Source organism: Ischnura elegans, chromosome 1 (assembly GCF_921293095.1).
Source record: "Ischnura elegans chromosome 1, ioIscEleg1.1, whole genome shotgun sequence".
Taxonomy (NCBI): domain Eukaryota; kingdom Metazoa; phylum Arthropoda; class Insecta; order Odonata; family Coenagrionidae; genus Ischnura; species Ischnura elegans.
This window is the reverse complement of record NC_060246.1, coordinates 61,130,334-61,157,407: the sequence shown is the minus strand read 5'-3', so window position 1 is coordinate 61,157,407 and position 27,074 is coordinate 61,130,334. Positions and strand designations below refer to the sequence as shown.

The window sequence follows — 27,074 nt, the reverse complement described above, 5'->3', positions numbered from 1 at the left end:
TTGAGCTACATCAAATAAAATGTAAAAAGTGGTACAATATAGGAAACTCTCCCCTATTATGATCAGGATTATTGAGATAAATATAGAAAATAATGTGGTGGTACTGAATAAAGTGCTTAAATAGTTTGAAAAATTTTATTTCTCAATTTTTTAACTATGGGCAAACATTTTACCGGTGATGGTTGGAAAATCAGCGGGATTAAAGTCATCAAAAAGGTATATTTCTTTCTTTTCCCCAATCCAATTTCCAGCGCAAGGATGCATTCATGTATTAACTAATCAGGAATCGGTTGTGTATTGCATGTAGGTGGTGCCGCTTTAGTTTATTTATGCTCATAAAAGAGGTAAAAGTGAATGAATAATGCCACCTACGCCCTTTTTCACTCAACTGGGTGTTTATGACTCTTCATAAAATGACAGAGACCCTATCTAGGTCTTTGGAGTGTTTATGGGTCAGTAGCAGCAGCCTCAACACACGTATGCTTTAGGAGAAACAGCTCTGGGCTCTCTCGCGAGGCGAAAATTCGGCTATTTTGCAAAGTCACCGAAGGGAGCGTAATTGAAGATCATACTCCCATATCTTCGCCCCCTTGTGCTCGGTGTCAACTTGCATTTGATGCTCAGTGCGGTTACGTCTCGCCTTACTCGGCGAGCGCGGTCGCTTGTGAAATATCCATCCTTAGTGTCGTGTCTGCTCGGAGGGGAGAGTTGTTTCCCTCTGGATGCAGGATGCTGCTGCTGCCTCTGTCTTGGCGCGATCTTCATGTGTGTTATGCCCATCCCTCTTGAGGAGGGTGAAGGGGGGCTGGGGGGGGTCAAATTGTACGACAACTTGGCACCTCGTTAGGGTTACACCGACTTGGGGTTTCTCTCCCTCTCTTCCTCACTCACTTCCGGCTTTACCTCCCCACCTAATTACCCGTCTGCCTCATAAAGGTGCAAATGAACTAAGCGTGTCGAGTGCCTCAAGACAATAACTAATGGCTGCTCGCCTCGACTGCGGGGGACTTACACTGTCGCTGCTGTCCCCTTCTCCATACCTTTGTATAACCTCGTTATTGCGTTTTGGAGTGACAGGATTTTTGGGGCCATATAGTTGTGACAGGTAGTTTTCGTAGGGCGTTGGTTTTTTGAGGCCTCATCTTGCATTTAACGCTTTTAACAACTTCGAGAGCGCTAACTTCTGCAGCAAATTGATAATCATTTCTTCCATTAGCTGTTAGGGAGCCAGTTTGAGGAAGAGTCATTATCTTTGGTTATTCTGCCATTATGTATAGGGATCGGGTTGGTGTGCTGGCCTGAGCGTTAGATTCCCACCCTGCGCGCTAAGGTTCAAGTCACGGCGCTTGCTGAGATTTAAACGGAGGGCACTCCTTCCGTCGGATGTTAAGCCGTTGTCCACTCAGCACCTTCTGTTGAGAGCAGGCTAATGCCAGTCACCTCCTACAAATAAAATCCAAAGACTCAAGCGTGATGGAATGGGATTTTTCTATACTGAAATGAACACTTGTAATTTTCCACGATTATAAAATGTATCCCGATTTAGGTTTCAATGTTACTGCATCATCAAAATTCAAAATGCTACCAAACGGTACCGAACCATTTTGTAACTTGAAGATGATGTAGTAATAACGAATTATAGATCGGAATAAATTTTATGACCGTGGAATATTGCAAGTGTTTATTTCAATATGCCTCTTACAAATACTTTCCTGCTTACTAAGGGTCTAATTTAGAGTTACCATGTGCTGGTTTGCTTGGAGCACAAACTTTACCGTCCTTCAAAAGACACCTCACTACACATTTATATTTCTTGTATCTGTAGGGTTTTTGAACGCTAATGTGTTGATAGTGTGGATGAAATTCTTTAGGCATGCCATCCATTATAGGGCCGATACGGTCTTTCTATAGCGGTCTCTTTCTATTGTTGCTATTGTATATATAGTTTCTATTGTAAGTAATTGATATGGAAAATTCATTTACCATTATTGACCGTGGGATCATGAGTTCCTATTCCATATGAACTCCTGTGAGACTTTTATTAGTACCGTTTTTGGGCTCGACAAAAGGCGGGCAAATGCTGTCAACAGTGAATTCTAACAAACATTCCAACTTGTGAACAGTGAAACAGTCAATTTATTCCGATCTAGATTTCGTTATTACTACATCATCTTCGTGTGAAAAAGAGGAGATTTTGCTGATGACTTGATTTCATAATGGTCGGCAAAGCGCGAAACCTGAACTGATGCTTATCATCTTGCTAATGTATATTGTATTGGCCTTTGTATTCCCGCGGTTGCCTTCCCATCTGAAGATGGAGCTCTGAATGAAAGTTATGAGATTCTTGTCATCATGATAATGAATTCGAGATCCGGAATAATTTCTCTTTGTACGATCCAAAAGTTCTTTTTTCTCTTCAAGTTATCATCCATCGTTGGCTCTTTTCCGATCCGAGAGGACTCAGAAGTTTGTTGCATCCTAAAAGTGATGACCGCGGGATTCCCTCGGGCCCCTCCTTCCTTATTGGGATCCCGGCTATGTCTTCCCTCTTTATAATCTCACCGCCCGCTGTTGTATTCCTACTTTGTTCCATCTTCCCAACATCATCTCGACTCCAGACGTTGTCACGCCTCCATCATCGCTAAACCCTCCTCTTCAGGATGCAGCGCAGAAGTGGTGGGAAAACGCACTTGCTCGCACTCGCCGAAACCAACCCACTCTCACTCTCCCGCTTTAACTTTCTTCGCCCTTGTCTGCTACTCCTAACCACCCCCGTCATGCGCTCCTAAACATTCCACCCTCCAATCCAGCTCCAAAACCAACCCTCCTTGTCGTAAGAACCCTTGCCGCCCCCTCTTCGTCAACCAAGCGGCTTAGGGAGGGGGGCACTCACCCACAAGATCCGCCCCCTCCCCCCCCCCCGATACGAAAACCCTGCTGCCACCACCTTGCCTGCCACTCCCCTTCAACGCACTCCTGACTTCTTCTTACGGTCGCGATTCGCATCAATATTTCATGAGATAAAACCACGGGTTTTGGAGGGAGGGGGGGAGGCGGTTGAGGAGAGTAGGTTCTCGGGAGGGTTTGAGGCTAAAACCTGGTGACGGGAGGTGGTGGGCGTGGAGGATGAGTGAAGGGAGGCGATAGTGCTCAGGTCGGTGGCACTCCCGATTTCGATGTGGAACCAGGTGACTGAGAGGTGCTTTACTACTGTGAGCTGAAGGTGTAAAGAAACCATAAGAAATGCTTGGTGAGAGCTCCACGGAGTTTCGGTGGATGCCACTTACATCGTTGGTAAATCATGGTATTCCTTATCAAATTAAATGTTTCCATCTAAGAAAACGTTGCTACGTAATTGTATCTTTTTCATCTCCTCAATACCCTTGGTTGTTGTTGTTATCTGTTGTCATGTCTTGCCAAACCTGCTCAAGCGTAAGATGCTTTCAAGTCTTAGGTAAGTATTGATTCCTCATATTTCCTCTCGTCGTATGTTTTCCCCCAGATTTTATTTAGTATAATATTTCATCCTTTAAAATACACATATTTTCATTACGCTGCTTCAGCAATAATGGGGTCACATAAAATTCTCTTTCAGTATGCTTAGTTTGGGGTATTTGTTAGGCAATCTTTATCTGAGTTAATAGCTTGCCTATTGGGGAAACGCCACACTTGGATAAAGAATTTCTATGAGTTTTACGATGACATGTCTCATTTCTTGCTTTATTTTCCATGTGGCTATTTTAGCCCATTTGCTACTTGTTTACGAATGAAAGTGGGTAACCACCGTCTTATTTCGTCTTATCTCATCGTATTTTGGCCATCGTCTTGCGTTGAGCTTTTTCCCTTCCCTTACTCACGTCCTCATCCTAGTTGTCTTCAGTCTTCGTGACTATTATGTGCGCGTTCGTTACCCTTGAAGTAGGCGGGTGGAGGGATGCTGATTGTGTTGCCGGGGATCGAAGGAAGGCCAGTGAAGAGCGCAAGAGAAAACCGGAGTTGTGATTGAGGACGGCTGCAGATGTTCGGGACCGATTGCTGGATGGAAGACGGCGGAAAATGGATAAAATGTTCAAAGGAGCTCAGAGAGTATTGAAAAGAGTGTTTGTTAGCATGTGTTTGGCTATTTGGAATTTCAATTTGGGTGGTTCTCGGTCAGTTAGGGTTGGCAATGGCCGGGCGTAAAGGCAGAGAAGGTCCGTGTTAGGTTGATGGAAACGTAGAAGCTCGTAGATGTTTTCTCGCTTTACCTTATGACTTAGTTGGTAAATAAAGTTTCGTGTTGAATAAAATCTCGTGATTATTATAGTGAAAATTTCAGACTTAATCAAGCGAATATAGAAATAAGAAATTGAATGTGCCAAGGAGATAAAGGGCGTTACAAAAATCGATTGAGCTCTGATGATATGAATCTCTTCTTTTTCTGCTATAATTGCTACCAAATGTACAGAAATAGTTAACCTTTGAGGGCAACAGTGGTATATTTTAATTGGAAGTCTTGGAGCTTATTGGGATTGTTACGTGTTACTTTCTCCTGAAATTTAGGTCATGTTTAGTTTTGGGTAGAGTCTGTCACTGTCTTATTCTGCGAATTTTCCAATTACTCCCAAAAATGCAAACGTTCAGATAATAGGATGAATAGTAATATGGGAACTTCGTGAATGCGGAAATGGAAAGAGAAAACCCGTTTAGAAGCTCTCATTACATAAAATTGTAATTTTTTTCATACAAAACCTCTGCAGCCATAGAGGACCGTTAGTCTCTTAAATGTGAAGCAGAGATATGAATGGGAGGGGATGTGGAGGAAGATAGATATCATGATAATGGAAGTGAAGTTTTTCTGAAGTTGTGGAGTTGGGTGAAACAGGGAGGGGAGGATGAAGATGGTGTGAGACGTCAACTCAAGACTTTCCTCATCCCCCTATTTTTCTGCGCATCTTGCAGGGATAATGGCAGAGGGGGCGAAGAACAGGCTGCTTTGCGTCTCCTTCCAAAATCTATCCTAAGATCTGACAGTGGTGTTCACCCTGGATGCAATTATTTTAGAGAGACCTATACAAATGCATCTACTGAGGCCCAGCTGATTCGGTGCGACATCTTCATATGAAATAGTTTTTGCGCCAAATTATTGTTCAAATACATGATCTATTTTGAATAAAGTTTTGAAAATGTTGGAACCAGAAGACCCGCTTGAGAAGTCATAAAGTTGGCCGCAGTAATTTAGTCAATGTGATTGGGACGTTAATTGGTGTTTGCTAACTTTCCTCATTATTTATTTGTTCAATGCTCCACATTAAAAATGAGTTAACTTCCATCGATTTCGCGTTTATTTAATCAACTTCAAATGTTGGTGTTATGATTATTTTTGATATTCCTTACCCTTCAAGGATATTTTATCAAAAGGTACCATCAAAAATGATATATCGCTTCGAAAAGCTCGTTGTGTAAATATTTGAACATTGGAATTTACAAGAACTTTGTTTTCTTTCAATTGTAATTGAATATATGTTATTATATTATAATTAAGTTATTTTTTCGCACTGCTCATGTCATGATGAGGAAAATAATTCGATAATTTCCAACTAATTAGATATATCACTTTCGGATATAGGCGTAGCCAGAGGGGGAGAATGGACTGCAATTCGACGTAATGATTCTAGGGAGGGCAGCTGTCCTCCCATCCTCTAAAAGTTCATTGTGTCTCTTCGTTTCGTATCGAACCTACTGGATAAGTGATAGAGGGTGCTCCTTCCTACGGGAAGAGAAAGTGCCTTGTACTGGCTCTTCTAAAGGCCGTTTTATACGGTACACGGAATTGCGCAATCTGGCGTACGTGCGAAGGCGCAATCGAAATTGCGTCGTGTGAAGCGGTGAATTGCTGGAACACATGCGAGAATGCGCGGATGCGAGACGGCAAAATAGCCCCTGTTCTAATTTCATTCATGCATTCGCAATTCCACGCCATTTTAGAAATTAATGCAGCTCTAACCTGCGCAATTCCGTGCCCCTTGTAAAACGGCCTTGAGGAAAGCTGTGGTGGCACATACTTGGTGGCCATAACCGATATGGTGAACACTCAGGAAGATACTATTCCTTCAAATTAGTATCTATGGATTCAATGAAAAATTTGATCATAATTAGAACGACAGCAGCCACGGATATCAGAATCATAGACAAAAAAGGAATAAGCCGTAAGAATTTACTTGTTTATTTCGATTTTCTAGCCTCAAAAAAATACGTTATTGCCAGAATATCCTCAAGTCACCCAGACCTGCTCTCACCACTTCCATCTGTGTCTTGCTCTTGATGAAATCAAAGTGAGGTTCTTTTGCACAAAAAATCTTCCACCTTCCGCCGGTTGTTTCGAGAGGGTGTGGAGAGGCTGATGGAAGTTTGAGGGGATTGGTCGGGAATTTTTTTGTGCGTGTTATTTTTCTTCCGACTTCTCGTCTGTTATTTTTCCCCATCCCCTGGAGACGAAAGGAGGACGACAATGAGAGGAGTGGAATGGGGGTTGTGAGCGGGGGTGTGGAGGGTAGGGGGAGCGGATGGAAGAAAACGGCGGTGGTTGATGGTTGATTGATGCTCATTTCATATTCCGGCAATCTCCCCTCCCCTTTTTTTCCCTGAGAACATTTCGTTAAGAGTTGGAGTGGTGGTGGGGGAATAGTTTTATTTCCTGCTTGCCTGAGCAGGTGACAGGGATATTGCAGGCCCTGGAGGCTTGGGAAGAGAGAGAGAAAGGGAACCTGGGATTGCGTTTTTTGGCATTACGCATTACTTTTCCTCATCGTCGTGGTTTCCGCTCTAAGTCCTTTCATCTCCAGAAAATGTCGTCCCAAGGCGTCGTTGGCTTGCGTGTTTGATGAGTATCGCCCGCAAAATGCCAACAACTGTGTGGAAAACTCGAACGCCTTTCTCGTTTTCCTTTTGGGGTGACATCAGAAGGATGATTTTACCATTCCTTAATATGCAAGCGCTTACAGAGCGTAGCGTGTGTGATTTAATTAGATCTTTGGAAATCAGGAAAAAATACGGAATTTGTACTTTGCATTAAAATTCGACCCTCTGAGGCTTAATAGTTGGATAGGTTGGCTTAATAGGAGCATAGGTATACCCCATGAAGTGTATGCCCTAAGCGATACTAAATACGATAGCCACACTACCTTTCTATTCTCATATTTTGATTAAAAAATAAATGAAGCATGAATAATGTGCTCTCGAGTTTCCAATCGCGTGAGAGGGTTCATAAAGTCCGATATTGAGGGATGCGTCATATTCCTTGTCTTCAATGAACTAAGGGAACGAGAAATGTGACGTACCTCGTAACGTCGGACATAATGAACTGTCCCACCCGTTTGGAAACACAAGGGCACTTAATCCAGTTAATTCACCGGGAAAGCACCAGTTAATTCCTAAGTGAAATATTTTATTTCATGTGGGTGGTATGTGATTTCTTGCGTGGATATTTATGCATGAATTAACGAGATGTAAAAGCACAGTCGGATAGCGATGTTACGAGTATGTATCATTATTTACCTGCAGATTTTGGTTGAAAAAAACCTTTTTTATTTGGACCTTTATTTTTCAATTCGTAAAGCAAATCACAGTGCAATCGGGTGGAGTGTTTAAAGAATTTAAGTGATATTTTGACAATAAGTATCGTGGTTTTCGTTAAAGATTTCCTATTTGGAATGATGGTGTCGTCACGTTGCTGTCCTTTCCGTTGCTGTTCCTGTCGAGAACTAGTATTCATTGCGAGTTAAATAATCGAAAAAAAAATCCTTACCTCAACGTCACTCAAAGCGGTGAAACTTCATTTGATATCGCACATTGATCCTTCAGTCATTCGTGTGGTGTCAACTCAAGTTAGAAATATGGCTTAGAATAATGCATATCTCCTCATGTCATTTTGCTTATCCAGTACGTCATTACTGCCTCTATCTGGTGATACAAACTTTTTCTTTCCTGCCCTATTTGGTGTTCGGGACTCGGTGATTAGTGAATGGCGTAAAACTGCATTTCCTGAGATCGTGCCCCTTCCATAGTACCGTCGTCAGTTTTAATTAGTCGCGCCGGAGCAAGTGGCCGTGGTTTGGACGGGGTGAAAGGCGGAGGAAGGTAATAGAGGCGGTGGGGAATGGGCTTCTCCTCTGCTCTGGGATAGAGATGAGATGCAAACCACTGGAGGATGGCGAGGGAATAGGTATGGGGAGGAAAGGAAGAGCAGTCGATGATATTGGAATGAGTTGGAGGGAATGAGGAATGGGAAAAGAGTGAAAGGAGGAGGGAGGGAGGTTTTTGGAGAGTAAAGGTGACGTGAATGTAGGAGGAGGGAGGGGATGGTGTATATCATGTGAATGGGGAAGTGGGGCTGCGGTTGAGCACAAGTTCAAGGGGAAATGGCTTGGGTGGGTTCGGGGAAGAAGGGGTGGTTTCGATGGAGGCGGGTTGAGAGTTCGGGGGTGGAAAACGCATGTTCCAAGAGGGAGGTCGGTGGAAGTTGATGAGAGCGTATGCGGGGTCGAATGTTGGTTGGTGGGAAGGAGAGAAGGTAATGCAAGCGGGAAGGGGTGGAGGCTGGGTAGGGTGGTGGAGGAGTAACTCTGCGCAGGTATTGAGAAGTGCTTTGAAAATAGAACAAAGTTTTTCGGTCGCTGCTGCTGCTGCTACCGCACGATTTTTTTTATTCTGCTGCAAATTGAAACGCCCGATCAAGGAGAAGTGGCGGTTTGGAAACCGAATGTGGTTTCTGCTTTCACCTTGACTTTGAATCCGGAGATGTTGACGGCAGTGCGCGATTCAATTGAGGGGTGGGTATTTGAGTGTATAAATGAGCATTGGAAAATGATTTTTGAGGCAGATCGATAAATACTGAGGTTGTGAAAGCGAAAGATTACTCACGTCGGTGGACCATGAGAAATTGGGGAAAGAAATAAGCTTAAAATGATTTTTAAAACCTAACCAAAGATAAAACATAAAATGGTGGAAAATATAAGCTATTTTTTTAAAGTTATTGTTGGTATTAATAATAGTCTACATGCATAATTCTGTGGTTAAATATCTGTATTAAATTCAGTATTGGCCAAGTCGGCATTACAAGACTACGTTCCTATTTTATTTAATTAGGAAGTTTTCTTAGAGCCTAGTTTTATGCTCTGAATCTACCATAAAAGTTAAAAGGGTTTTGGTAGGATTAAGGGTGGTATGTGCAGAGTGCGACGCAGTCCATTAATGTGCATTGTGCATGTTGTGACCTCAAGTACCTCAATTTATTCCGTTCTTTTCTTCGAAACTGGAACCTTCATGCATGAAATGTTTTTTAATAATGGGTTAGAATGTAATTCCATGATAAAATGATATTATTTGGCGCGGAGATCGACTTAAATATTCTCCAATGTTTTCCAGAAAATCTCCTTTTCGGCAATTAGTACCCGAAGTATTTATGAAAATCTCGAGTTGTGAACTTTTCTTGATATAAATTTCGCCAGCATACCTACTCAAGCGTAAGAGTTTTCTTTATCCTAAATCTAAGCCTTAGTGCTCCCGTCTTGATTACGTCATGACGATTACTTGATTCTTCCTCGTTCTATATTGCCTCTTTTGTGTTTAGTAATGTCTTGAATACAACCCTTAGGATGTATTCATCAGCATCGAGTGGGTAGAAATCCAAAATTTGAGAGCTTTCTTCCATAATTGCCTTCTACTCGGTCAGCATAGATTAGTTCGCCTCAAAATCACGTCTCAGTTGGGCTTCAAACGTTACCATACTTCAGAATGGATTTAGAAGAAATATTTTTCAGGAGTTGATGGAGCTATGAAAACTTAAAATTGCATTTTTCATTCAGTTGGATTCATATTGAAAATTGCCATTCATATTTAATTTTGGTGCGTAAATGAGTGTTATGAAACGAATGAAATTATTGTGATCTAAGTTATGCTTTATATTTTTATTTTATACCCGTGCTTATGTACCATTTCTTTTGCTTGTATTAGCCCCGGCCATAATTAGCGGAGTATCGTGCAAATTTCGCGACAATTTTTGTAGACCAGTAATTGAGCAGAATTACTTATTTTGCTCTGAGGTAGGTATTACTTATTTTGCTCTGACTAATCTCATTATATCTTGCTACCGTTTTCATTTATATCATGAAAAAATTCAATACTTATAAATCTGGCTTTAAATGTTGGCATTTTATGCTTGAAGGTTTCTTTCCCTCCAAGGTCTGCATGTAACGGACAGCCTGTCCTCGTAGCGAAGCCATTCGTGACGCATGGATCGAAAGTTCCAACCTTTCGGTTGCCAGGGTGGCTATTACTAATGAGACTACCTCCGCATCGCAACGCTGACTGTTATATTTGGAATGCTGTCGAGGCTGTCCGTCGAAATGACCACGGGCTATCTCGCAATGCCATCCACTGTCTCGACACGACTGCCTTCGTTCGGTCTCTTTTTTTCCAACTCCGCCCATCCCGCTAGTGGAAAACAGACCAAAATGGAATCCCTCTTGAGATTCGAATAATAGTATGGTTTCGTCTGGGCGTAAGCACGCGCAGTGTGTGTGGCTTCCCATGTAGACGGGAGAGTTTTACGTGCTCCCTTCGAGAGGGAAGGGAAAGAAATGTCTTTTCTGCTCGGGGGATGGGGGGAGAGGGAGAGAGAAGGAAAAGGTGGGGGTGGGGTTTGTCGACGTGGATACATTTGTGCGGGGGTCGAGGGAGGGGGTGGGGGTTGGTTGCATGGGGAAAGATGGGGAGGGGAGGCATTTTCTTGGAATGAGGAAGGCGAGGAGAGCGGCGAACTGCCTGCTCGAGAACACTAAAAAGGAGTTGCAAATGGGATTTGTGAGGGAGTTCGAACGATCTGAGTGAAGGGAAAACTGGGAAGCCCGGAATGTTATCCAATGCGTCTTTCCTTTGCATGTGTGTTTCATGATTCTTAGGGGGGGGGGGGGGGGGGGGGGGGGGGAAGGGAGACACTTTGACGTGGATTGGCTCTTTGCGACAGGTTGAGACCGGAGCGTAGTCAGCGTTTTTTGTGTGCTTATCACGAAAGCGCATGAATAAATGCAGAAAAAATACCCTGTCCTTGGATTGGGCTCAATGATTTGACTTATTACAAGACTATGGCTAATAGAAGTTGCCTACCTGCTATATCGTAATGTGCCCCTGCAAACGATCGGAAAGGATCAACTTCGAAATTGCATCACCGAAAATTGCTCAAATACGAGAAACTATCTTCTCCTCTTATTCAAACTTTTCTTTCTACCACAATTTTCCGTGTATCTACCCGACCCGCTTGAGTACGAGCGGTTTAACGTAAAATCTAGCGTTTAAATAAGAACACCCCTATCAGTAGAAGGACTCGCGTAATCGATATACTTGGAAGGAGTTGACCCTGTATCATTTGAGGTGAGTGAGAAGGTTTTTATAGAAGAAATGAAAATTACATCTTGATTTTGAATTGGAGTCGAAGAACATTCCACCATGAAAACACTAATCAATGAAAGAAAAAGCTCGGATTTCGGAAAGGGAGGAGTTCCCCTCCATTTCATTCACAGCCGTTAAGCTGCCAGCAATCAATTACTTTATTTTTATTTTAGTTTTCATTAGTAGGTATTTTTCTCATATAACTCTCACTCATTTTAGAGTGGAAGTTCTCAACTCTCATTCCCGCAAAATATTACAAAAAAAGTACATGTACATTATTTTCCATCTCGTTATTATTATTAATTTGTTTTATTGGCGGCCATTCTCATCTGCAAACTGTTATGAACAGGTGTTCACATTGGGAATGTTTACTGAGTTTGAATGTCATTAACCGCTGCGTAATATTTCGGTAGCAAATCCTATCATTTTAACTCATTTGGATAACATTCAGCTCGAATTGATTTTGTGTGGCTCCGATTCAAATGCTAAATCAACTGTGGATGTGTTTGTATCCTCGAATATCTCGCTGTCTAAAGCGTGCTGCTTTATGGAAATTGCGCACGTTTGCGTTATATTCTCTTCCTTGGGTGGTTTGAAGATGTTAAGTAGTCCGAACCCCTGATGTCTTCACTCTTTTCTAGGTTCAGTGACTTTTCCCTTCGCATGGAAGCCTTCTTGACACCAAAAACTTCATGCTCGGCCCGAGAAGAGAAATAAAGCCTCGTGCTCTCAAAGCAAATCCTATTTCCCGCGCCATGTATGTGTGCCAAGTCATCGACATATCCTCGACACGAACTCACTGAGTGTCCTGGTAGATGAATGCGTAATACTGCACTCGTGTAGCAGAATAGAAAGAATTATTTAATCCCGGTTATGTATGTTACCACGCGCTGACGAATAATTGCATTTCAATGCGATCTGAATCTGATTCGATTGATTTTATTATTATTATCATTAAATTGTCACAAGTTGGCCATTGGCCTGGTGGTAACATGAACATACGATGTAAAACAATTGGAAACATCAGAAGAAACCATTGATCCCTACTTCTTCAACAGCTTTTTAAAAGTATGCAAATTTTTCGGGAAGGGCTCAAATAGTTTCACTGGTAGGTCGTTCCAGTCCCTTATGGTCCTATTAAAGAAGGAGAACAGCTTTGCATTTTCCTTTTTGATGACATTTCTTACTCCATTCATTTACTTTTTTAGAGAAAACTTTCTTAAAAATCTCGGTAGCCGTGTAACATTTTTCTAAATTTATCCAGACCGCAAGGTTTGGATTGAGCATTGGAGTACCGTGCTCCGGCCGTCAAATGGGACGTTAAATCATGCTCCTTGTGCCACATTTCGTTATGATAAAGGCTTTAGCCCGTAAATCGAGGGGCTTCTCTCTCGTACTTCTTTTTTAAAGCTGGAGCTAGTATTTTACCTGATTAAAATGCAGTGTAAATCCACCCTCCTGGCTCATGGAAAATTTAAAAAAATGGTTATGCCTACAACTTCGATGGTTTGAATTCGGAACGACGTATTTAGTATTGGAGTAAAGTAACTAAAGAAGTAATTACGTATCAGAAAAACTAGAAGCTTTATTAAGAAGAACTGTTATTGATTCACAATTTATGTGCTACCCTCTCATTTAGTGGCTAAGGTGCGGATCTGAATGCTCGCCCCTGATATTAGTTCTGAGGAGGTCCTTGCTGTCCACTCCTGCACCTATCTCCCCTGCGCCAACTCTTACGCCTAACTGCCCAATATGACGCTCCGCATAAATTTGGATGGAAAACCAAAAAATGTATTCAGAATTAACCTTAATACCTTTGTTAATTATTCATTTTTAAGAGGTTGAGAGTTTGTTTGCGAAGGTTTCTAATTCACTAAAGTTGACCTTTTGGTAATATTTTACTACGTATTAATCACAGGTACATTTTCTTGTCAGGCCAAGTATAAAAAAAAAGAATGCAAAAAAAATTGAAAATAGCCTCGTCAATTCGAGTAGGGCGAAATTGGAATAAAAATGTTACATTGATGTTTACTACGTGTTAATATTATCTTTTTTTTAGATCAGATATATCTCGCGCTTTAAAATAAACTTCCCGCGTCATATCCATTCTGAGTAACTCTCGTTTGAACTCATCATCTCTCATTTTCCGCAGTACATGCATATCTGTGATTGGAAGCTCAAAGAGGCGAACATCAACCGATACTGCTCACCTTTGATTCGTTCACTCGAAAGGCATATCGTTTGGAGATGACAGCTGAGGCTGTTTTCCTTGTTTGATCCCTTATTGACTGAGAATCAAGAGCAGAACTCTGAGAATTCTCGATTCACCGAGCAAACAAGCGTCATGCATCTCGTCAAACGCCGTGGCTCAAAGTTCTGGAATGTAAAGTTATTCGTGTGGGTGCGTTTGTGATTCTCCTGTAATAACGTCTCCTAACGCTACTTGTTAATGTCACTTCTGATATCAGTCTGGAACCAAAACAATGAGCGTTTCAAATAGCTTGAGGGGTGTATCTCGGTTACTGGATTCCAATTCAGTTGCCATTTTCTTCGGTTACCGAAATAGCATTTGGAAAGATAATATGCTAGTACTGTACGATAGAGAAGGAAATATCTTGTGTAAGTTTATCATTTTTACGGCATATTCCCACCCTCGGAGAGTCCGTTGGTTATACCTATCGCCTTTAAATGTCATGCATACCATGAAAGTGACTTTTGAGACGTGAAACGGTAGGCGATTTTTATTTGCTCAACTTCATGGAAGTGCAGCATATGCAGTCACAATATAAAATTCGGTCATTTTATTCTTCAATATGCTGCAGTTAAAAAATCGTGTTCTCGTGGAGTCAAAGTTTGACACACAAATGTCGATAAAATAGAAATATATACAAACGAAATAGATTTTTAATCGAATTTTATTCGAGCATAATTAGGGTAGTTAGAGATAGACTCCTTAGCCATCAGGTCAGAATCCTGCCGCTATAAAATTTTTCTAAATTATCGAAACTTATGAGACAATTATTGGTGAAACTATGCAGCTATATGAGCCCATCAATTTAGAATGATTTTTAACATTTGAATCTCCACTCTTTTTCCTTAACCATTCCTAACTCAGATCTGTTTATGGGAAAAATTAAAATTCAAATATTCTGTTTTAAAAAAGTGAAAATTATCTACTGAATCTTCATTATTGCGGGTGCTACATATTTCACCATTCAACTTTACAGCACAAAATTCCACGTGGTTTAAAATTTTCCCGAATGAAACTGATAATTTATACATTTTTGATATCACTTAGAAGCAACATTGGATTATAATGGGTTAACGGACAGCTGTGTTTGAACTCCGCAAAGCGCCCAAGTCGGGAAAAAGTCCTGGATTTCAACTTGGACACTCTATATGGGTAGCCAACATTATTCCCATCGCTCCGATCTGATCCCCTGCTAGTAGTTTTATCCTCACTATTACGGTGTGAGAGGAGGTCTTCACATTCTTAGTCGACGTAATAAGCGGTAGGTGGTGAGATTACGAGGCACCCTTAAACACACTTCACGCAACCCCCTGCTCGAACCCCATCCACCCTTTGGACTTTCCCCTCTCACTCTCCCCCTGTTCTCGTGTCGTGTTATCAACCCTTGTTCCTTCGTGCTCCTTCCGTCACGACATGCGTTCCTTCCGAGTCTCCTCCTCACCTTACTACATCCTCATTTCCCAGTCGACCTCCTGGAAGGTTTGGCTTGCTCCTTCGCAGACACTCCCGTCCCCCTCGCCACTCGCAGTCTGATTCGCCCCAACCCTCTTTTTCCGTTAACGAAAGTTTCCACCCTCTCTCTGTCTCTCTCTCCAACTCTTCCCGTCCTCTTCTTCATTTCCTCCTGTTTGCTCATTTCACGGTGGTATTCCTCTTACTCCTCCTCGGCCTCTTCCCCTGCACTGCAATGGGGCGAAGAACACCTCGTTAGGTTCATTTATTCCGACTTTCCTCTTCCGTCGCACGCCACCACCTTGTCCTCCGCACTTCCTTACAGACGCCACCCACTCCCGTATCTAACTCAACTCACTCACTCCAGCCTCCTCCTCTCCCTCTCACTTATGCTTTTCTCGCAACCCCCTCGTCCTCTTCCGTCCGTTTCCTTTCTTCATATCCCTCTCCGCGATTGCTACCATTCAACGTCTTCCGTTCATCGCTACGAATCCAACTCTCCGTCGCCCCCCCTCCCCCTTACCCTGCCGTCATCGCTGCCGCTACGGTTCAGACTGCTGCAGAGCTTTTAAAAGATCCCTTTCGCCCAGAGAATTGCATCACAATATGCTCAATCACCCGACGAATGTATAATGTCGCGGTGTCGTTATTTGCATCGTTGCTTTTGTAGTCCGTCCCCTTCAAGAAACCAATGCCTTTATCATGCAGATTTATATTGATACGGGTTGGTTTTTCGAATGGATGTGTGGGAAGTTTCATACGGTGGCAAGTATGATTTTGCTTTTGGAAATTTATGGGTAGGTAAGGATTTTCGTGATATTTTTTTGTAAAGATTTGAAAGTTTTTTTTCAATATATGGTTGTTAATTTTTTTAATGTGCAGAAATATAATTGCGTTACTCATTTATGACCTCGGTCAGAAGAAAATAGGTATTGTTGGAAGAATGGCAAGTTTTATTTTGAAATGGTTTTTGAAATTTTGTTTTGGTTCGGATTCTATTTTTCAGTATTATTTTTAGATTAATTTGAACATTGACGTTCATTTTCAGGGGCTAAGCATATAATACACTTAAGTTCTTCAAGAGTGTCTAAGATATTCTTGCTCAGTTATTCAAGTCCATCCCGCTCATTTTGTACAGTATAAATATACACTATTTTGTCAAACATATATGGTTCACTCCTCCCGCATGAAGAATAGCCTGTTTACATTGTGTGCCAAAAAAATGCTAACTGGCCTGGTAAATTGTGGTCATTGCTAATTATTATCGTATTTAAGTCCAGGTGAATATTTATTTAATGTATAGCCTCCTTAAACCAATGTGTTTCATTATATTCCTATTTTTTATCAATAAATGCGCCACATTACGGATAAAGTCCACTATAATAATGCCAAGGCTTTTTTTTATGAAGACGGCCATAACGGCTGTTTCGAGCGAAAAAAATTCATGAATTACTTTATGAGCTGTTTTGCTTAAAAGTAATGATAGATGGCATATTTTGAAATCGGTTAATGAATTGGAAGCTTTCTTTGAACTATTAATCTGTTTTATGGAGACTTTTATTACATTTGCGTTTAGAATTTTTCCCATGTAATAGCTTTTTCAAAGTTCGACGAGTCAGTGCAATGAATATTAGATAACTATGAAGAATATATTTGATCTAACGATTGTAAAGAATAGTAAAAAAACAGGAGGAGTTTAACGTAATTTGATACTTCAGACGAAATGGAGTGTAAGCCGTGTATGGATGCAGTTGAAAAAATCGCTGGCAACTTCCACTCATAATTGTACAAGCGTATATGCCACTTCATAGGTGGAAATTGCCTGTATTTTTCCAAATGCAGATGGAGGCTAACATTATCTTTCACCCTTCGCATAGAATGCAGTACAAATTTACAGCTGATAAACTACAAACTCTGAATTTCTCCGTTTGATCATTTTTTTTACTCGTGAACTTGTACGGTGGCTATATTTGGATAACCGTTAATGTAGGCTCACTATCTTTCCCAGCCGGTATATAATGCCAGCAGAAACCGTTTCAAAATTATCTCTCAACGAGCGGCAGTTAACGCACGCATATTAAGCGCCGGGGTGAATTTTATCAGACCATATCTTCCTTTTCCAGTTTTACTTCCCGCTCGACGGCGCTAAAAACCTAACCGCCGTGCATTTAGGCTCCATAAATACGATCCCCTAGTACCCATATAATCCACTCGGGACACTCATCGCCTTCCGTCTATCTTTTTAGAAATAATAAAATATAAAAAAAAGCCCGCAGCAAATTCTAACGTTCCACCAGCACTTGTGCATTTATTTTCTGAGGCACGATAATGCGCACTCCTTGGGCAACCTTCGTGGCTTTAGCTTAACCCCGCAGAAAGTGCTGAAATTTAGTGCTCTCCTCTTGGTTTCCTTATCTCCTTCCCCTCCACTGGTTTATTTCCATCCCATTCCAGTGGCGTAGCCAAAGAGGGTTTCCGGGGGGTCCGGACCCCACCGAAATATAAAAACACAATTATTTTCCTTCATAAAAGAAAACAAAATATTGAAAAATCATGAATTTACAAAATATTTCTTAGACGAATGAAGTTTTTTCGATTGTGAAAAGTGTTAAAATAGGTTTAAAACCCTCTACTTAGTATACTGTTTTTCAAAAACTTTCCCCGTGATTTTGGACCTCCCCCCCCCCGAACGGAATTCCTGGCTACGCCACTGCTCCTTTCCTTTCTTTTTTACATAAGCATCCTTATTTGTGTGATTGATCTTTTTCACCCGTTCGAATATGATGAATAGAATATCCGGGTGTCGTTTTTCATGCGTTTCTTGTGTCAAATTTATCCTTCCGAATACACTCTTTCGAAGTATTTATTATTATTATCCGGTCAAGGCGAATGATTCTCTGTGGATTTTTCGCACTTTTGAAGTATCTTAATTTCAGGTTAGTACCCTGAAATGCTTCTCGAGTTCATGTTATAGCTATAGCAAGTGGAACAGTATTTCTCTTGATTGCAATAAATCTGAATGCGATTATAGAAAATCAAAGAGAATTTCGGAATTTAATATTTTATTACATTATGTTTCATTCGAAAATTGTAATTGTAGTTAATGTGTTGTATTTCCAACGATACAGATCTTCTTGTGATGCTTACCGTGGTACATCAGCCTATGAAGGATAGTAAACGAGTTTCGTGGAATTCTTCTTCGACCTTCAAAATTGGGTCATCAATCAACGAAAATATGCTTCATGAAATTCAATGGTTTTATTTTGTGGTCGTAACAAAAGGTGTGGTATTCTTGAGTGGACGAGTAATATTGTTTTCGTCTATAAACTAGCTTTGCTCACGTTCGAATTCCTTTTTTGAAAATAAGGTCAATAAATTCCTTGGTGTAATTCATAATTCAGAGAAAGAATGGTGATAAGTACCACAAAGGTCGTGGGTAAGTCATCATTTCTAGTTAATTAGATTTTATGAAAATTGATCCTCGTTTAGAGCCATACGTTTTTATTGTATTATGAACCATATTTTGAACAATAGCATTCTTTTGTGTGGCAGACCGTTAGCTTTTTTCTTCACAGTTTTCGAAAATGAGAGATGTGAGCTATAATAGAACGATAGAGAGGGAGGCCACGGTATTGTGCTGGATAACGGATTGAAGAGAAATTTTACTCATTTTGATTTTGGAATGCACCATTCCGATAGGTTCCTACGGTTTTCGGTGTATCTCGTTTTTATTAGTGTGTCATAAGTGCTGTTTAAGAGAATGGACGTAGAAGAGTGGATAAGAGGTCATATCACGTTTTTTCCACGTCTATTCCGATGCAGTGGTGGAATGGGTGTCGAGATTTTAGTGAGTGCGGTCTGAGAGCAGGAGAAGAGTTAGAATTAGAACTAAATTTATTGCCCTGGAGAACCCCCTCTTCCCCGTGAGAGTTTTAATATATTATTAATAAAAATAAGTTCATGGACCACCACTAAAGTTTAAGTATTTAAACCACTTTAAATACGATTGGACCCACTTTATTTTTAGCAGCTAGTTCTCCATATTGTTTCAAAATTTAGAAATCACACGACTTGAAACATTGATATCATGCTTCAATGAGTAAATAAAATGAATGAGGCAATAAGCAATATATAATATTGTATTCAATTAGTATATGACGTACGAAATAAGTATAAATAAACAAGTTTAAAAATTACTGATAAAATCGGGCAATTTAAGTTAATGGCGATAATAAAGTACTCGGAGCAATATTAGAAAAGTGTATTAGTCAATAGCTGAGCTTGAGTTATTGTTAAAATGGTTTTCCTTATCGGTAATAAGAAAAATAGTAATAATGAACATCTTTAAAACAAGTTCTAAGGCCTACACTTTGTTCCTCCATAAAGCGGGATATTTTTCCGGTGTCACTCGCTGAGGGAAGTGTGGGAGAGAGAACCCTCTTAATAACAGTGTGCTTCCTTTCGTTTCAGAACATCCTGGACAAATTCAACCCGGGGGCCCGTCAGCTCATCAACGCCGGCAAGGCGTACTTGAAGGCGCTTCATGGTGAGTGCTCGTCTCCATTTCACTCTCCCACCCTCCCTCGCCCCGCGCTGAGTGTGACTTGGAGCGGGGAATTGTTCTCGCGGTGTGTGGCGCCAGCGAATCGCCCGACGACATGCTGCTGCTCCCGCCTTCTTAATGCAGACGGCAGGGATGCCGTGAGGTGGGGAAGGGATCCGCGCTCGCAATGTGCTTACTTGGCTCAACTCGAAATATCTTGCCCGAGTCAAAGGTGGTTCATCTCCTCATGACATCTTTGTAGCTCATTTGACTTGAGTCTATGGTCGCCTCCAAGTAGGAGATGCAGCATGGCGGTGAAGTGTCTTATTTCTAACTCGTCATTGTCCCGCCAATTTAAGATGGACTTTGAGTAAAAAGCAAGGTTTACGGTCGTGGATTTTGGCATTTCACTACGTCTTTTACTCAGTAGGTAATTAAGAAAAAGAAAAGAAAATAACTTCAGCTTAACCTGCCCCCTTTTTTTAGTGGATCTCTTCGTTCAATTCATTATTTTTTGAGACCTTGGTTGCGAAATTGGGACCAATTAAACATATTTTTAGTTGCAAGACATTCCCATGTTTCTTTTTCACGGGCTCTTCCCATCTCTACCTTAAGCTCATGGAAATAATGACCAACCATCTTATTGAATCTCTGAATGTAGTGTAAAGGTAGTTCATCTTTTGATGTCGTCTTTGTAGCTCATATTACTTGAGTCTCTGGTCACATCCGAGTAGGATCTTGTACGGGGAAATGTGGTTTACAGCAGGCATGAAGCCAAAATACAAGCGATAATTTGAAGAGGAGAGTTATCGCTTGTATTTTGGCTTCATGCCTGCTGTTACCTCATAACTCTTGCTCAAGCCTCCAACGTTGATTTGAAATTGTATCAATCCAATGAAGCCTCCAATAAAAATAGTTTTGCTCACAAAATTTTAGGGGATGTATTTGAATGTATGGATTTGAACACAAGACACTGTCGTACTTGCCAATGTAGTGAACTCGTATTTTCAGTGTTGCCTTTACGAGATTGATATGTTTTGCCTCTTCCCTAATTGCTGTCGATGAGTATTTCCCAGCGTGTGCACTGCACTGCACATTGTGCAGTGTTGGAGAGAAGTGAAGTTCTTCATTCAGTAATGGCATTTCAAGCAGCGATTCTGTTGTCAGAAGCCCTCTGGGGGGCAAACCCTTTTACAGAGGAAATCCGCCCGCCGCCAAAAGTTCTGCGGACTGATACCGGAAGGGGCGAGACTTTGTAACGAGAATATTCGGCGAGAGATGGATTCGGGCAGGAATATTTTAATGCATCTCTCCGAGCCTGCTTTTGGCGTTGCAGAGGTATCTCTCCCTCTACTTCCAAGAAACCCCGCCAACCCTGCCGTCTCAAAAACCCCAATAGCGCCCTGTCGAAGCCGCGGTCAGGATTATCTCCCGCAGACGTTCGCCGCTAATCGCCGCCGACGATTGGGCCTAAAGACGAGTTCAGCCGCGTCTGGTTTGAATGTGAGATCCTCAGACGGCGACGCGGTGGTGTAAGCTTGAAGAGTGTGTTGAAGGGGCACTCAAGGGGCATGCATCCAGGCAGTGAGCTCGTCGAGGCATGAAAATTCTCCGTTACGGAATATGTGAATATCTTACTTAGTATTAATACTTCTTATTTGTATTTGAGCATTTAATTACTGTAAATTCATTTTTATGACGAATCGTTTGCCTCGTGATTTTTGAAGTTATTGGTATCCCAGGAGGCACGAAATATATCCTCGGATGATTTTCTGGCGTCGCTGAGGTACTATATCATTTAGCGTATATTTTAACTAATATTATTTTTTTAGCGGAGACTAGGAACTATTTTTTAGTATCTTCCTTTGAATTATTCTTCCTTCAGTGTTAAATTAAAAGACTCACTGTCTATAGTTTGATTACCAACTTAATAAGGCATTTTAAACACAAGCGTTTTAATAATATATGTAACTTCCACAGATTAGTTTTTATCTCTATATTTTTTTCTTTCCTACCAAAGGAGTACATTATCATTGTCCCACCTCTAGTAAACAGGCTTTAGGGGTATCTGTGTGGACTATCGACAGCAGTTTCAGTGTTGGTGTAATGCAATTAAAAATGTTGGTGTTTTAACATAAATTAAATTCGATAATTACTGGCACAGAAATACGATGAGGAAACTTCAAAAATCCATGTTCATTCAATTTCCATAAAAGCACTTCACCCTTTGTACTGGTAAAATTTTTATATCTTTTCATAAATTCCTCTATTTTAGCTTCCAGTATTGAAGCTTTAGTGAGTGAGACGGGAAGTAATTATGGGAATCTTATCTTTTTGTCCGCTTACTTTATGAAGCCAGATATTTTTATATTTTTAATTTCATAGAGTGACTTACTTCGCTTACCCTTTCGGAATTTTTTAGTCGTAGTACACTCTGACTAAAAAATTCCGAAAGGGTAATCGAAATGACTGTTATTCCTGTTTGGAATTCATTTTGATGATTTGAAAGAGGTAGAAGTAAAGGTGGAATAAGCGTGTGTGGAGGTAGGGGAGGGGTTTGGCCTCCTCCCATTATGTAAAGACCAATTCCAGGGGGGAATGGAGTATGTTGCGACGCCGCTGAGTCTGTGCTTCGAGGATTTCCAAAGTGGTTTGATGGCTCCGAATCCCTTCAAGGACTCACATATGGGATAAGGGTTGCCTCTTGAAACTCAAAAAGGAGCGTCTTGGAAGAAGGGTCACGTAAAGTCACGCATTAAAGGCCGAGGAGAGGCGGAGGAAACGTCGTCGTGTTGACGAATGAGTAGAGAAAGAGGTAAAGGTGAAATACAAAACATGCTCCCCACGAAGCAATACAGTACTCGTAAATACAAGACACGCCCTCCTCGTAGATCTCTACAGAAATGGTGGGTAGAGCGTTTGGATGGGCCCCGGTTTCAAATCGAGGGTGAATCCAAGGTCTCCAAGACCAGGGAAAGGAATCGGCACTCGTAAGCCGAAAGATTGAAATTCTCACGCATGTGGCTAAGTTCTATATCCAAACCTACTTTCGAGTAGAATCTTTGACAGTATATATTTCTCTGGTGATACTCTCTGCTTTTGCACACTGTTATGGAAATACTAATATGTAATAAAATAATATGTAAAATAATGTAATCTTCCTCGTCCTTGGTAGAATAATTTTCTTAGGAAATTCAAAATATAAAATTTCATATTACATCCTCAAAACCTAAAAAATGAGCAAAAAACATGGCAAGAGGTATCATATTCCTTAAAGATAGGTTATTTATGATTTTTGGCAGGATTTTTCAAATATCTCCCCTACAATGCTAATTCGGACTAATGTCTATGTTTTTCCTATTTTCACTTATTTTCTGCAAATATTCAAATGGTTTGTGAGTGAGTGCAATGGACATTTATGAAAAGATCTGCTTTAGTTTTTTGATGTTGTAGAGTACTACACACTCTCTTCTTATATTTTGGTGCGCTAGATAGAGAGACAATGGTGGTGCGAAGATTTCCTAATCCCTCGAAATTGAGTGTGTCGCTTCTTCCATTTACCCTTTTGGTATCAATTTTTTCAGGAAGTACAACGAATTTTCCAACCGTCTAGGCGCAAAAATGCTTTTTTTCCAGAAAATTATTACTTCCACAATTCAAATATTACTTGGCACAAGTTCATTTTATCCTTCGCAGGTTACATTCAAGATAAGGTAGTTAATATTTTTCATGTGTGTTGCGAGCTTGGGCCTTTTTTTTCTAGTTAATGGGTAATTTTATGATTATCTATTTTACTTTTCTTGACGTTAAATGACTCCTTTCTCGAAACTGATTTTTTTTTGTAGTGAGGGAACCACTTTTCGTATTCGCGAATTTGTATTTCTCCGTCAATACAATCAGCTTAAATTTAATACATTCAGATAACATCAGTTGATCTTGTTTATTACCGCATGTTTATGAATATTTATTCCACAACAGGTGGAAAAAATGTACTAAATAATGCAACTCGAGCACTTCCACCGGACCATGGCCTCTTCTCTACACTGCTTGCTTGACTCTTTAAATATTTTCTCTCCATTGCATATCTGTCTTCTGCATCAATGTTACCCATAATTCTTTGTACTGTTGGGAAAATTGCATTTGTTTGTTTACCCCTTCCAAGTGAATTCTCTCCCTTCGTGAAATATTTGCCTAGCTATGAAATTTCGCTAATGTTATTCCAATTTAGTGTCAGAAAACAAGAAAGCCCCACCTCACAAGTTTTGGAGAGAATCGAATAAAAATTTTACTCAATATCCGCATTTTGTGTGGTCGTGGTCACATTGTGCGTCTTGCTACAGTCACACTTTTCGCTCAACATTGCTAAATATCGACTCTCCAGAGTCATATTTATAAGTTCATAAGTTCATCCACCCCTTATAATAATCGAATTACATAAGTGAATAATTAATCTTTACCTCCTTGAGCTTTACTAAAAGTCGAAAATGCTAACGAACGACAGTCTCGCTAACAGATCATCCAACCTACTGGACTTGGTGAGATAAGAAGAATAGTGAGAGGGAGAGAGTGACTTATAAAGAAGAGCGAATAAGTACGTTGAAAAGGAATTGAAGAATTTTTCAAGGATGAAAAAGAAAGGGATTTGGAACTAGAACACAGTCAGGCATCCATAATGTACGCTATTGTTGTAGGGAATGGATGGAGTCGGATAGAACGGAAGATGGTGCGATAGGCCCTGAGCGGTTTGGAAGCGGAATGAGTTCTACTCTTTTGTGTTACTTGAAAGTGCGTTCCCTTTCCTTATCACTAGAATGTGAGGATCGGATCCATGAGACTCTCTGCGCATTTCATGGGGAAGAGGTCCAAAGTTTTCGTTATCTCGGACGTGCAAATGATTTTTCACATTTTTTTCCGCGTTTCAGTCACAACCGAGACAACACAAGCTGTTGTCTCGTGTAGCTCAGCTAATGTCGATTCTGGTACCACTAGGTTGTAATTGCTGGCTTTTGGCTCTCAAATTATGACAATGAGTTTGGTGAGGGCTAATGTCAAGTTGCTGATCAACATTCTCATGTGATAAGTAGGGAAGGGTTCGAATCGAGAAGTTTCATTACTCCTTCATATGGTCTGATTGCACTCAGTATTTGGCAGACCCTCAAGTGACTCTTGTATCTTGAAACATGTATTTTTATAGCTGCTAGGATATGCACCCATTGTTTGGAAAATTAATACATCGTTAACGTTCTCTCGAGATGTGGCTTACGAGGATATTTTATTTGCAAGTGGCTTCCATTGTTATTTTCTGCTTAGAGCTGAATGTACTTTTTGGAATGAAATTGAAATCAGAAGCATAAACAGTTAAAAATAATGTAAAAAATCTCGCTCTCATGACACATTTAACTTTTTCAGGAGCAGCAGTCCCTAACCTTCCGTCACGAGTTACAGCATCTGATTATTAAGATATTCTATTTTTATTAGTTTAAAAAAAGAATAATTTTACCTTCTCCCGAATAAAATATAAAAAGGAATGAAAGGTATCGCTCCTGCTGATTTCCTACGAGTTGGTGTGGCTAATATTTCATTTTCTGAAAGATGAACATGAAATTGTTTTTTTTTCTGCCTATTTCTTTATAAAATTTGTGGTTACCATGATTTTTATCATAAATGTTAGGGCGGTAATTCTAGTTGCAGTGGCTATCATTTTGCAAGACAGTTTCTCAATCAAATGATAACCTTTACATATCACCTTTTCAAATGGCTAAAATTGTAATTTCCCTCTTAAGATGGATATTTTTCGAAATCAAATTCAATGGTAAAACCTCCGTCAATGAATTCAGAAAAATAAAGATGGAAAGATTCTGTGAATAGCTTCATTTTATTTCAGTTACTGATTACTGGGGATTGACGGTATTTTAATGAAAGAGATGACTGAACCAATCATACAAACAAAATTCTATGATAATTTTGCAATTATTTATAGCATCAGTCCGTAGTTGGATGTCATTTTTCCGAATTTTAAATCATTCTATTCAGCAAAGTCAGTATGGTACCGTTCGTGCGTGCGTGTGACGCGACTACATCATTTATCTATTGACATCATAGACGAGACCAGTGTTCTGAGGTAATCCTAAAACTTTAATTTCGGAAGGATGTAATGGAAATTTTCCATTAAAGCGTGTGATGATAATGGAATTTTCTCTTTCCTTTGTCCTCACATTCGGGCCATCCAAAAACCGTCGGCGTGGCTTCTCAAACGACCTAGATACTTTGAAGTCGACTCCGAATCTTTGTATCGTTATCCTGAAAGCGATAGAAAGGAGAAAAATTGCTTTTCTGTCAAAGAATTCGCCACTATGATAAAGGACCACACAATAGATGAAAACCGTTGACTCGAACTATGGGCATTTTCTTTTTTTTTAGAAGACTTTTTTTTTAGGAACAATAGAATGGAAAAAAATTGGAAGTCCTCCGAGGAAGTGTGAAACTAGGTTTCTGTGGTTGAATAAAAAAACACTTGGTAGAGGGGCAGTCACCTGTAGAACATTTGGAAAAATGAGTGACGCGTAAGTTTCTTTCCAGATGTGGATAATTGGCGATAGCGGTCGTGGCGTCAAACCGATTCCTTCCCGCAGCTTCGTGAGGGTGATGGATGATCCTTCAAAGACGTGTCTGTGTACCTCAGGAATTTCCTGGTTTTAGCGTTTACCTTTTTAAGGCAGATGAACGCCTTTAACTCGTCTGTATGGGATGCGAGACGTGGTAGATCATGCGTGAACAGCCCGAAGTATGTACGACGCGATTGGCAGTTGCGATATAAGTCGATTTTGGAGCGAGGGGTGATACGGGGGTGGAAGGCTGTGTGTGTAGGGATGCGTTGATCGACATATCGAGGTCCAGCGATGACACGGCGCGGGTGAGATACCGCGCCCGTCCTAAGTGCTGAGGTCATAACGGATTGCTTTTCGGCCAGTGGTTGGCGATTTTCCTCTTGGCCGTAGACGCTTGCGGTCGCTTTAGCGTCATGCTAGGCGTTCCGTGTTTATTGAAGCCTATAAGAGATACCTCATTATGTGATCCGCGATAACAGTTTCAGTGCAGTTTAACTATGATTATATTCATGCCTTGTAGCATTACAGGCACCTATTTAGCATTTAAGGCTGCAAACTACGCCTACAGTTTATAAAATATGCTCTCTATAATATAACTATTTTCCTGACGAATGTTGCGATTGTTATTTTAACGCATTAATGCATTTACTTATTTCTGATAAAAAATTGTAACGCCGTAATGACGTAACTCCGTTGGTATTTTTTGTTTTCAAACAAAATTACCGTTAAAAATGGTAGCATGCAGTAAAAAAAACTCAGAATGCATGATTGCTTTGTAAAAAAAGTTCGTTTT

General features: G+C 40.6%; 1 protein-coding gene across 1 annotated transcript in view; it reads left to right on the top strand.

Annotated features, from left to right (window-relative positions):
- Nucleotides 1–27,074, top strand: part of LOC124153533 — a 937,775-nt gene that overhangs the window by 201,571 nt on the left and 709,130 nt on the right. Inside the window, exon 2 of the mRNA XM_046526794.1 lies at nucleotides 19,601–19,676. Within this exon, the coding sequence (XP_046382750.1) occupies nucleotides 19,601–19,676 (76 nt within the window). The remainder of the gene's footprint in view (nucleotides 1–19,600; nucleotides 19,677–27,074) is intronic.